This window comes from Alligator sinensis, unplaced genomic scaffold (assembly GCF_000455745.1).
Source record: "Alligator sinensis unplaced genomic scaffold, ASM45574v1 scaffold721_1, whole genome shotgun sequence".
Classification (NCBI taxonomy): domain Eukaryota; kingdom Metazoa; phylum Chordata; order Crocodylia; family Alligatoridae; genus Alligator; species Alligator sinensis.
In genome coordinates this window covers 1155659-1168524 of record NW_005841857.1, presented here as the reverse complement: position 1 = coordinate 1168524, position 12866 = coordinate 1155659, and the positions used below count along the sequence as shown (strand labels likewise).

The 12866-nt window shown below is 44.8% G+C and overlaps 1 protein-coding gene across 2 annotated transcripts in view; it reads left to right on the top strand.

The window, feature by feature from the left end:
* The window catches only part of DENND3 (DENN domain containing 3), a 61975-nt gene extending 49505 nt beyond the window's left edge, over positions 1 to 12470 (top strand). For both annotated transcript variants that reach the window (XM_006016437.3, XM_014524319.2), the window contains exons 18-23: positions 407 to 546; positions 2878 to 3038; positions 6900 to 7033; positions 8776 to 8891; positions 9011 to 9148; positions 10858 to 12470. In XM_006016437.3, the coding sequence (XP_006016499.1) occupies positions 407 to 546; positions 2878 to 3038; positions 6900 to 7033; positions 8776 to 8891; positions 9011 to 9148; positions 10858 to 11058 (890 nt within the window). In that variant the 3' untranslated portion in view covers positions 11059 to 12470. The remainder of the gene's footprint in view (positions 1 to 406; positions 547 to 2877; positions 3039 to 6899; positions 7034 to 8775; positions 8892 to 9010; positions 9149 to 10857) is intronic.
* Positions 12471 to 12866: the final 396 nt, after the last annotated feature.

Here is a 12866-nt window from a genome sequence, read left to right as displayed (position 1 = left end):
GACGCGTTTACAAAGAGATTGATCTCAAGTCCTTCAGAGATTTGTAGGTCATATCCAACGCCCAGAAACCAAATGGGAGCCAAGGTATTTATTGCGTGTGTGGTAGCAGCACTTAATGACTCAAACTGGGATTAGATCTCCAAGGAGCTAAGCATTTCACATACATACAATGAAAAGATTGTCCTTGCTCTGAAGAGCTGACAGGTGTAAAATGAGACATCAAGTGGACTCGCCAAATAGATGTGGGAGAGCACAATGGTGACATGATTATTCTGCTCATTAGCTGCTAGTATAGGTTCTGGGGTACAGATGCCATGCTTTAGCAGGAAAATACATTTTCTGGTCATTTGTGCAAATATAGCTGATAGTATTGTTTTGTTCTTCTTCCCTCTCTCTCCAATACTAGGACATCTTGACCCAGCAGAAAAACCTGGAGATACCTTTCCAAAATTATGGTGTGCTTTAAATGAGGGGAAGGTAGTTGTGTTTGATGCATCTACCTGGTCTATCCAGCAGCACTGTTTTAAAGTGGGCAGTTCTAAACTGGTAAGCAAGACAAATATTGCTACTTACCCTTTCGTATTAGTGTAGTTTTCAGGAGCAGTAGCCGTGGACCAGGATGCTATTTTGCTAGAAAACATGGTCCCTGCAGGGACCACATTTTGCTAAATGTGTTCCCTGCCAAAAGAGAGAACTATTTTAAGATCAAAGATGCCAGGCAGACTGATAGATGGGGGAATGTAAGGAAATGGACAATATTAGTCAGCATGAAATATGGTATTCTTGGTTTGTGAGCAGTCTAACCGCAGGTTTGCAGATATTCATGAGAAGGTCCTCTAAGGATGAGCACAGCATGTTAAAAAACACAGAACTGCTTGTTTCATGGGGATAGGAGTCGTCCATGGCCTCTTCCAATGGGAGTAGGGAGCTAACATCTCAATAGCGAATGAAAGATAATAGGTAGGTTGGGAGTAGTGTCAGAGAGGCCTTTAAAGTGAAGACAAGCTTGAAGTGAGAGAAGGGGAAGGGAAAGCAAGCCAAGGGTTGAGGGCGAAGGTCTGTTGTATTTCTGTCAATTTTCTTTTGGAAGAAATCAGTGGAATTTTGTGTGGAGAAAGAAGTGAAGGCAAAAGGTGGAGACTGGCCTGTAGTCGAGGATGTAATTTAATTAAGTTAGCAAAGTAGAATTCCTTAGGAGGATGGCAGAACTGAAGGAGGAAAGAATTAATTTGTCGTGGGAGAGGTCATCCTAGATTTGAGATTTGTCAGTGATGGTCTTCGAGCAGTGGGGATGGATGTTGGGGCTGACCCATCACTGGGGTGCTGGTAAGAGGTCTTCTGATGGGGAAAGTGACTTTTTTTGCATTTTACTCTTATTTAAAAAAAACATACTAAGCTGAGCAGGGGAAGGAGGGATTGGAATCAGTCAAGAAATTATCCATGCTCATGAACTGGATGTTATGGAAAGATCTACATGGGTTGAAGTAGACATGGGTAGGTGAGGATAAAAGAGGCCATGGTTGGAAAGGAGGAAACTCAGAAAGATTAGTGAGTGAATGTTGCTCAGTGAAGACCAAATCCAGTGACTGGAAGAGGTTAAAGCAGGGCTGCAGGGTGAATAAAGAGAGGAAGGTGAACTAGTATGTGACTAAAGGATCAGATGAGTTATGCACGTAGAAGTGAAAAAAGCATGATATAACAGGAAAGGATGGAAGAATTGGGATTAATTGGTCTACAGACTAAGATAATAGAAGACAATAAAATAAGACACTAAAAGGGGGTTTGATAACAGCTTTCAAATACAAGAAGCACTGTTTATAATGAGGGTGATCCTCAATTATCCCATGTCCACAGGGGCAGAGGAAATAGTAATGGACCTACATTGAGACAAGGGAGATTTATGGTAGATATTTGGAAGAACTTGGCAACTGTTAGGAGGAAGAGTAAGTCAGGAGCAAAAGTAAAAGGAAGGCTGCTGTGAAGGGACTGGGAGGGATTGGGAAATCAATGGAGGACAGTAGATGGCAACAGTGTGGAGAGGGAGATGAGGAGAACTGAATGCAGTGGTGTTCAAAAGCAGAGAAAGAGGTGGGTAGAGAATCAGCAAAGACGGGAGGCTGGGCATAGGAGGGAGTGAGATACGAAGAGGTTATAGATAGCTGTGGTCTTTTGTAGAAATGGTTGGGCAGCCCAGTGTCAGCAAGGGAGGGGGAGGTATAAGGGGCAGGTAAGGCATGAAGCTTGGAATTGTGACACAAGACTGGTAGGGGCTGGTGTGAGGGCTGGTTTGGGATGTACGTCACCAGAGGCGAGTGGCACGACTTGGAGGGAGGGTGTGTATGTGGGATCTGAGTTTTTTGCATGTGGGAGGAGAATGGGTGAGGAGCAGCTGAAGCTGGTGAGAACTGTAGAAGAGTAATGATGACAGAGGTGGGGAAATGGATAGAGGAAAAAGGAGGCCAGTGGCAGATGCCTAGACGCAGAAGAAGGCCCCTGGGTGAGCAGGTGGACAAGTTTACAAAAATGAAAAGCAACATGAAGTATGTAGTGAAGGTAAGTAATGTTTGCAGCAGGGAGATATTGTTCCATCCTTCTGTCAAGGGGGAAGAAGACCAAGGGATGCTGTGACCAGTGTCCTGATCATCTCTCGAAATTCAGTCTGAGATCACTCCTCATTTCCCACAGGCCATGGAAACTTAGTAATCATAGGTCTTGGCTAGAGTGAAGCTGGGAACCAGGTGGGGTGTGGTTTCATATTGCTGGTGTTAACCACCAGGAAACAATTCCTGTTGCATTATATTTCTGCAGTCTACTCTGAAGAGTGATTGCCTTTTGAATTGCACTTTGTAAAAAATTTGCATTTTTTTTTTTTAATAGACTTGTATGGTAATGGTAGAACAGAGCCAAGTATGGATTGGTTCTCAAGACTCCATTATTTACATAATCAACACACACAGTATGTCTTGCAATAAGCAACTAAATGACCACCGTTCTGATGTGATGGACATCGTTGTAGAGCAGAGGAACAGTATACCCAGGTAAACCTGATTTACAAGTTCGATTTCTTCATATGCATATAAGTAAATAGGGGAGACATCCTTTGTACTGGACATTGTGAATCTGGATGAGAAAATGATATGGAAAAGAATTTTGAACAGGATTCTCTGTGCCGATCATCACAAAACCACCCGTGGGGCCCCTGGAGCTCAGAGCTTCTCTCTGCTATGCTGTCACTCATGCCAGCGAACAGACTGAGGTTGCCCTGAAATAGGTCTCTATCTCAGCACCTCAGATCCTCTCCCGTTGTACCTGGACTCTGCAGCTGCAGTGAGGGATCTTTGCTGGCCCCAAGTGGCCCCTCGCTTTTGGATTATGGAAGAACTCTCTCCTCTTCTCTGGGGAGAGGGTTAGTCTGGAATCCAGAAAGTCCCTCCTTCCACAGGCAACCAGTAAGGAGATGAACAACAAAATTATTTCTTATAAAAGCAGAACGAGCATAAGAGACCAGCCACCACGTGTAGAGATGGACAGAGATATAAGAGTAAACAAACAAGACAATACCAGAACCGAGACCCGTTCTTACCCTATACCTTAAATCCAAAGACGTGGTGCTTAGCCAGGTGAAGGGTCTAGATGCAGCCTCAGGCTCTGTCCCTTGCCCATGTGGGCCTCTTGCATTCCCCTCTCATCTTGGTATACCCAGCCTCCTTAGCTGGGTGATTCAGCTGCACCCTGGGTGCATCTACACATGCAATTAGGGCAAAGAAATAACCTCTGGTGCAGTTTGTGCTGGAGTTTTTTCTCTCGGGCGCATTATTTGCACGTGTCTGTGATTGCAGCACACTGAACTGGGGCAGAGCAGCTCCGGGTTGGCAGGGGGCTTGGGGTTAGCCCCAAGCTCCGGGTGGCGTTGGGGCTGGTCGGGGCATGAGGATGCTACAGTACGAGGCTAGGCATCAGGCAGCCTCTGCACTGTAGCACCCTCGCGCCCCATCCAGCCAGTCACCATCTACAAGTGTGTTGCAGTAGCATAAATTACACCACTGTAGAATAGTACTTGTCCCAGACACATGGGTGCACATGTAGACGGTGATACTTTACTGTGCAGCTAATTAGTCAACTCCATGGTCCAAGCGCACATGTAGATGCACCCCCTTGTAGCAGGGAAGACTGAAGACAGAAGCTATGCTCTCTAGCAGGCATAAGTGCCTTTGCCAATCTGGTTATTAACATAAGTTGCCCCCTTCATTTCTAGGGGGCTCGCACTATGCTGGTAGCTTCCTGACCTCCCCAAAAGTGCATATTTACTAGACTACATTCTTGCATCCATTTTAGATAGAAGGTTAATCTGGTATGTTGTCTCCTAACAGTTTGATCAGCTAGGTGTTAGGCTTCTTTTAAAGTGTACGTATATCGTTGTCTGTCCAGACCCAGGCTTCCTGTAGCACGGTCCATGTAGAGGACCACAAAGCAAACCAAGACAAATGTAATTCTCTGCCACTGACTCTAAGTGTGAACGGCTGTAGGCAGTTCAAGGCAATCACTGCCTTACTAACATGCCCTTAGCTGAAATTTAAAGATGCCTCAAAATTACATTTATGTTAAATACTATAACATATACAGGCAGGAGAACAATTGAATTCAGCACAGCTTTGCACTAGCTGTAATCAGAGACTAAATACCCCAATAGTAAACCTAATTTGGGAGAATATCCATGCATATCACAAAGTAACTTTGCCTTTGGATATTTCCATGACACTAATTTTTCTGTAATGATTAATTAGCTCCTTGATTAAATTTAACTCCAAGAGAAATGTGTGCAGGTATATGAAAGGAGGCCTTTGAAACACCCAACTCTATTTTCTTTAATTAGTTTAATTAGCATACCTTATATGTAAATTTATCTGATGTGAACATGACCTCATTTCTAAAATAGCCCTGCTTTCTTGGAAACTGCTTTATCTTTTATTTGCTGCCAATGATGTACAAGGCCCATTGTGAGCACTAGGGATCATCTGAGACTTGGGAGGGCTGCGGTTATGTGCCTTGCACCGGGAACCAGCTTTGACATGGAATTTCTGTGGTTTTCTTAAACCCTGGGGAAATTCACCTACACAACAGGACTCCTCTTCTGGCTGCTTAAACAAAATGGAAGATATTTCCATGCAGCTAGACAGGTACAAAGCAGGCTCAGAGAATTGAGAATCTAGGCCAGACTGCAGTGACACAAGACCAGTTAAAGAGCCAAGCAACGCAGTATGATGATTGAAATCTCAAACTGAAAAACAAGGGCGAAGTGTTAGCATGTGATAAAGGAGAAAAGAATCCACAAAGGAAACAAATTACTAATTTTCAAAAGTTTTGGACAGAGTTCATCACTTGAAACAGAGAGGCTGCCTACCAGTAAAGCAAGCCTTTATTAAGGCCCATAGGGAAGCATCTGTATTATATCTAGTAAAACAGAGAATTCCCTTTTAAAGTAAATCTTACACATTTTGAAACAGAATATGCAAGACGGTTGTTGGACAGAGATGAGAGCAATGGGGATTTGAAGGCATCCAGTTATGAGTCGACACAGTTGCATTCCATTTTTGCTTCATGTGCATAATCAAGTAGCCTTTTACAGCACAGTTCTTGGTTTAATTTTCATTACAGAGAAGCAAAAAGTGCATTGTTTTGTTCAGTAGCTACTACCCCACCCTGAAGAAAGATGTTCTTGTCTGGTTCATGTACGTTAAAGTAAATAGGATGATGGAGTATATTTTCCTACATGCAGTCACAATGGAAAAATGATTTTGATCATTTCTTGGGAGAGTAGAGAGTTTCAAAGCCAGTAATATACAGCAGAGTTAGAGGAGAACGGTTCTCATTCAGTTTTCTCGTTTGGTATAATTATTGCACATTTAGTTCATAATGCATAAAGGCGTCTCAGGTCGCTGTAGTAGCCTAATAAACTAGATTTCAAAATTTGAGACTTTACAATCCTGTGACCCAATTTTGAAACACTTATGGATAATATCACAAGATTCAGTTAGGGAATTGAGTTAGGGGCAGCAAGGCCTAATGTTTTCAGTGCTTGGCACCTATAGCCTGTCTTTCAAAAGGCTGAGCAGGGTACGCTCTTTTTTTCTTTTTATTTAATTTTCTGTTAAAACATTCCTGGAAGGGGGAATGGTGATTCAGACCCGCATGCCCTCCTCCCCAACAAAACGCCCTGACCACCAGACCATAGTGTGTTCTTAGTGGAGGATTTGCCCTCCCTAAATCGCACCGGAAGTGCACCGCACAGCAGCTCCTTTAATCTCGTCCTTTTCACTGTGCCTTGCCCTCTGCTGCTGATTGGCCAAGGCACTCCGGTGGCCCCATTGCTTGCTCCTGATTGGCCAGGAGGCGAAAACCATGGTTTAAAATATGCCAGTTTTTGCCTCCTGGCAGATCAGCAGCGAGCTGCTGGGCTGCCAGGGGCCCTTGGCCAATCAGTGCAGGAGACCAAAAACTGCAGCATATTTAACTGTAGTTTTTGCCTCTAGGCCAATCAGGAGTGAGAGGCGGGGCTGTGGGGGCCTGCCTGCCAGTCAGCAGTGATGGTGGAGGGGGGAGAGAGCACATGGCAAAAAGAGCAAGATTAAAGGGGCCACTGTGCAGCACACTTCCAGCCTTGGCACTACTCACTCACTCGATTTATAAATCTAGCCTCAGCATTACTCGCTTCCATTGCAGTGAAGATGATTAAACCCTGAAACCAAGGTAGTGCCATCAGTTGGACTCGAACACAAGATGCGGCATCTTTCCAGCAAATGGGGTTTCTCTCAGAATGCGGCTTAAAGCCTCAGTTTTGGATTTGAATGTCCAGCATTTGATTTCAATCTGTATTTTATTTTATTTTTTTTTGTTAACAGCCAAGCGTATTCATGCAGTTTAGATGGGACGGTGATTGCTTGGAACATCAGCACTTTGAAAGTAAACGATATATTTCAGCTGCCCTGCCAAAACCTCACTTCTATCAAACTCCATAATGACTGGCTGTGGTGCTGTAAGTTCTTCATGCCTCAACTGGATCTTTTTTCTAATTAAGTATTTGGGTGTGGCATGACTACAGTGATGGATACAGCTGCACTTCCCTGGATCTCCTGAGTGTATGTTAACAAACTTTCTGTCCTTGCAGAGCCGGGACGCTGGCAGTGCCCTTGTCCACTTCCTTTACCGGTGGCACAGTAGGGTGTCTTTGGTATTTGGGGCATTGAGCCTGGTATTTATGAGAGGGTTGTTCACAAAAGTTTTTAATGATAAGTTAGAGAAACACTTGTCTAGGATGGTTTAGTCAGGGGTGATCCTACCTTGAGCGGGGAGTTGGATGAGATGACCTGAGAATCCTTCTAGCCCTACTTTTCCAAGACTTCATTGAGTGTCTGCCCTAGATCTATGGGTGTAAATACTTGTGCACTCCTGAGAACAGAAGAGATCTACAAATATCCGCCTAACCTCTCCTCCCCTTTCCCTCCACACTGTCTAACTTTGAGTGTCTGGGCCTGACACGCTGCGTGGGCTGTGCATCACGTGGCTCAGGCTTCCCTCTGCCATGTCTCTCCCTATGCTGCGCTGCACCATATGGGTGCCCCTGCACTGGGGGCTCCCCGGGCCATGCTGTGCCATGCCACCTGCACCACCCCTAGGGGTAGGGGTGTGCAGCAGAAGCTGGTGGAGGGAGAAGGAGCCCAGAGACATCTGGCAGCTGCAGGAGATTTGATGAGGGGAGTGCTGCCCAGACTAGAGCCCAGGGGCTGAGAGTTAACCCTTTACAGGCTGGATGTAGCCCTGGGCTCCCAGCTGTGTGGCCCTATTGTAAGAAATCAAGTAAGAGCAAAGAACATTGTTTATAGGGGTGTGTGAAGCGGACAGTATTTGATTCAGATTCAGCCTGATTTGGGGGACAGTGATTCAATTCACTGATTTGGATCACTGTCCCGATTCGATTTGGCCAAATCTGAATCTGAAGATTTCATTCCGATTTGGAGAATCAGCGATTTGGCCATAGACACAGCTTGAAATGTTTTTTACCCACATATCTCAAGGTACCGGGTACGGCTTGTGAACTCTGAGATGGCGGGGCAGATGGAGCGCCCCACGAGATCGTGGGGTGGGGCGGGGTGCCGAAGCGCTCAGCGGTGGACGTGGAAGTATACCGGAAATACTTCTGGTCCACTTCTGGATCCACTGCCGAGCATGTGGGGGACCCCCCCCGGCTTAGTGCTTGCCCGTGGGGGGACCCTGGGTGCCTCCCCAGACCCAGGAGGCACCAGTCACTGAGTTGAGGGGAATGAGGGGGTCCCCCGCATGCTCCACAGCAGATCTGGAAGTGGACCGGAAGTACTTCTGGGTCCGCCGCCGAGCATGGTGGAGGGCCCCCCATGCTCCTGTGGGACGCTCTATCCGCCCCACCATCTTGGCATTCACGAGATGCACCCGTACCTCAAGGTACATAGAAAAAACATATAAAGCTGTGTCTATGACCAAATCGTCTGATCTCTGAATCAATTTGGAGGCTTCCGATTCTATTCGGAGAAATTAAAGGGTCTTCTGATTCAATTCAGAGATTCGGCCATTGAATCAGGCCAAATCTCCTCTGAATCAAATCAGGTACCCAAGCTTTGCACAGCCCTAATAGTTTATAGGTCTCACTGCTATGACTGGTGCCCCACATTCTTGGTATGTATACACTTACCCATGCCTTCCTTTCCACTTCAACTACTAAACATCATCTCTTTAATACTGAAGGTGCGAGGAGCTGCATACTGGCTGTGTCAACAAATGGGTTTCAACAGGAAATGAAAATTGAACAGAACCTGAAGGATATGTGTTCACCTTTCCTCTGCTTCCAGCTGTTTCTCGAGGTATTAAATTTAGGTTGCTAATTCCATTTATAAAGCTGACTTCCTTGAAACAGTGCTGTATTTCTTGAGATATATTTGTAAGAGCACTGCTAAGGCTGGCTGTGTTCTTTGTGCTTTAGAGAGATGAGGTCTGGACATCGTGTTTTGGGAGCAGTGACCTGTGTGTTTGGAATATAACAAATCTCTCAAGCAAACCTCAAAAGATTAATCTTCTGGATTGCTCTGAGGTCACCTGCATGATAAAAGTGAAAAATCAGGTGAGATATTCATTAAACCTTCATTGTTGCATGTTTCTTTTTGTTGAAATGCAACATACTACTAATTTATGTCTCTTTCACGTCTTGTTGCCTGATTTTTCTGTTACTGAGTTGTATTCAAATTGATCTCTGAGACATAGGTAGCACTTTGGAGTCAGCTAAGCTAATGGCAGCCATGTATAATTGACCACTCACTGGATATTTAAAAAATTGTAAGCAAAGCCAGAATTGTTATTCATGACTGTCTGTGCAATGGCTTTATTAGCCACTTACCAGTGAACAGTATGCAACAAAGAATTGGGTCCCTTGATATTTAATCCCTCATGGTCTGGTGATCAAGACCAAGAAAAGGCTAATGCAGGGGCAGCGCGTAGGGGGTGCATGTGCACCCCTGGAGAGCGCCGGTGCACCCCCTGTCAGGCTGCGTTCCCTGTGTAGCTGGCTGGCAGGCAGGAGCACAAATGCCCCCCCTGTGAGCACTGGCCAGGGAGCAGGGCTGCCGGGAAAAGCAGTCGTGCCGCTTCTGGAAGTGGCCGCAGGAGCGAGACTGCCGTCCCCGTGGCCAGCGGGATCAGTCGCAGGGGGACTCCCCAGCCGTGGCCAGCAGGATCAGCTGCGGGGGAACCTCAGCCCCGGTTGCTGACTGGTGTGTGTGGGGGGGGGCACATGCCCCCCTGACTCAAGAGGGACTGACACCCATGGGCTAATGTACAGAAGTAAAGGCTGATTAGCTGGCCTTTTTCAACACGCTACAGGCCCAACAAAAGATGGCTAAAAGGGACTAAAAAGCTCCCCTCGTTGCCATCTGTTTCCATAATTAATGACACAAATATTCCATGGGTAGAAAATCAGGAATTACTTTTCCTAAAATAATCCCAGTTGGAACCTCTTATCTCTCCTTCCGCAAAATGTGTGCTGCTTTGGAGTTGGGAAGCCCCTCTGCTATGGGCGCCAGGATCTGATGTGGGAAACCAGAGAAAGAAGCCATCCAGACAGCCCCCAAACTGAGTGACCAGCAAATTCCTTGGAAACCCAGAGCATTATCTCTTTTACATCTTCCACAGCTTCACCCCTCTTCCCCTCCATCGATTCAGAGCCCACTAATGCCTTAAACAGCATCATTGTCCAGTTCACTTGTACAGAAATAAAATTGGCAAATGTCCTGACCCTCCCCCTTCCTCAGCTTGGGCATTCAGTCCTCTTTAATCCTGCCAACAATCAGCAGGCTAACAGGTCCTGTCCCCCCTCTCACCTGAAGCGGGATGGGGGTAGTAAACCCCATAGCTCTGCTCTAGGTAGTGAAATAGCAGCTATTGGGAAGCCAGGCTGTGCCAAAGTGGCCTGCCAGGTGCTAAAAATGGCAGTATTGTCTGCTGTAAACTTACTTCTAAATGCCTTAATTAAAAAAAAAATCTAGCCATTGTATGTTGTCTTTCTGGAACAAAACCCCAAGACAGTTGCATATGTAAAGCAGACAAAATGGTCTTCTTTCTAACTAGCAAACCTTAGTTAAAATGTTATAGTGGATGTACAGAAAAAAAGTACAAAGAACTAACTTCAGTGAGCCGCTTTATGGGAAATCTCTTTTCAAACTTGGGTAGAGAAGCCAATGACCATCTCCTGGGGGTGACAAAACAACTCCTCTGTTTCAGCCGTATCCTTAAACCAACCAGGAATACAGTGCTTCAAAAGCTGTTGTTTCTTTTCAGCTCTGGATTGGCAGCAGAGGACTATCCCAGGGCAAAATCAAAGGAAAGATCTACGTGGTAGACGTTGAAAGGAAAAAGGTGGAGAAGGAGTTGGTGGGCCATGCGGACACGGTGAAGGCCCTGTGCTCTGCTGAGAACAGATACATCCTCAGCGGCTCTGGGAAGGAAGAAGGGAAGATCGCTATTTGGAAAGTTGAATAGTTTCACTTCCCACATGTACAGTTTTATAAATTCCCCTTTTGGAAAACTTTGATAGTTTGGGTTTTGTTTACTCCAGCTTCACTCCTTGGTTCTTAACCGTCCATCAGTGTTATTTCTATTGTAGTTTAGTTATTTGAGCGGTTACTACACCACTATGGTAAACCGAACCCCAAGTGAATTTCTGTTTGCAGCTTGCCTAGGTCAGCCTTGACCTGCCGACAGAATAAAAAGTGGAAAACAGAAGAGAAGTTACTGGCTTTTAGACGTCAGTATGCATTTTGCATTCTATATATATTATTTAACATTAACATTTTGGGCCAAATTCTTTGCTTATGTAAACTGACTTCAGCCAGGAAATAATAGGTCCAGTAATTCCATTTCAGGTTGTTCTCAATAGGGAGATAAAATTGTACAAAAAAACACTGCTCTTAATGATATTTTGTCTACTGGACAGCTTGTAACAGTGGGACCTATTTATTTGAAAAAGAAACGTAAATTTAATGTAGTGACTGTAACTAGCCATTCCTGCCATCTGCTTATCGATGGTGCTGTATTATTGAACGTGCACATGTAGACATAGATTTCTGTACTAGCACTTAGGAGTGGCAAGATATTTGGATATTTTCAAGTACCTGTTTACTTTTGCACTTCTTGGAGGAAGGCAATTTTAGGAATACTTGAGAGCTCTTTGGCATGCTTAGGATGAAACTGCCACTTCAGTTCCTTATTTGAAATATTTAATTTAGTATATTTAAATGTCAGTATCACACGTGCCTGCTGTTAGGAGCAGTGCTTTTGTTACTATGCAAAAAAGTGACTTGCTCCACACGATCCCACACCACCCCCTTAGTGAGACGGGCTGCGGTTGCTCATTGCAGAACATGTCTAACAAGGAGTTCACATTTGATTCTTGAATCGGTCACAAGACTACTTAACAGATGATACAAAATTGTTACTGAAAGTAAATGCCGTTGTATTGTCAGACAGTAAATGCCGTTGTTTCCTTGTCTGGAGTTCCCCAGGAACGAAGTTTCCTAATCATTTCCTTTCAAGAAGTTATGGTAATCCTGAGGTTAAACATTATGAATAGAAGATACTAATGTTGATAGATGTCAGAAATAGGCAGATCTGAGTTGAGAAACCATATTTGTATGCAGAGTGGTTGTATACATCTCTGTAGAAATATGCAATACTATGAAATACTGTAAATAGATGAAGAAAATCAGCTGCTATTTTTGTAACAAATATAAAATTATAGCACTGTAGGCTTGATGGAAGTACTGTATACAGGACTCCGGATGATAGAGCCTATGTAACTATTTTAAGTCTTTTTTTTTTTTTTATTCGCCTGAAAAAAGGGATTGTCACTTTATAATAGCTGAAACTGTGCCTTTTCTGGAAAAATAAGAATATTAAACACTATTTTGGAATTTTAGCTCCTGACTGTAATGTCTTTTTTTTAAAGAAATAGAAGGTCTAGCTTCTCATCAGTGACCAGCATTTCCTGAGCAAAAGATCAAGCTGCGGCTTCTTGAAACCGGGACCATTTCTGCACCAGGCTATGCATAATGTATGATCTCTGGGTAGCGCTGATTCCCAAGAAGTTTCCTGTCTGCTAACACCTTCTGGAGCGTGGGGCTGCTGCTGCTTTCCCCACCCTGCGCCTGACCAAGCGACTCGCATGCTAGAGGCTGCTGTAGGCCGGCTGGGGATTCTCCATCAACACGTTGCAAATCCTGAGAAAGCTGAGAGAGACTAGAACGAGAGTCACAGGCCACATCTACACGAGACTGACTGCGCAGTTGTGA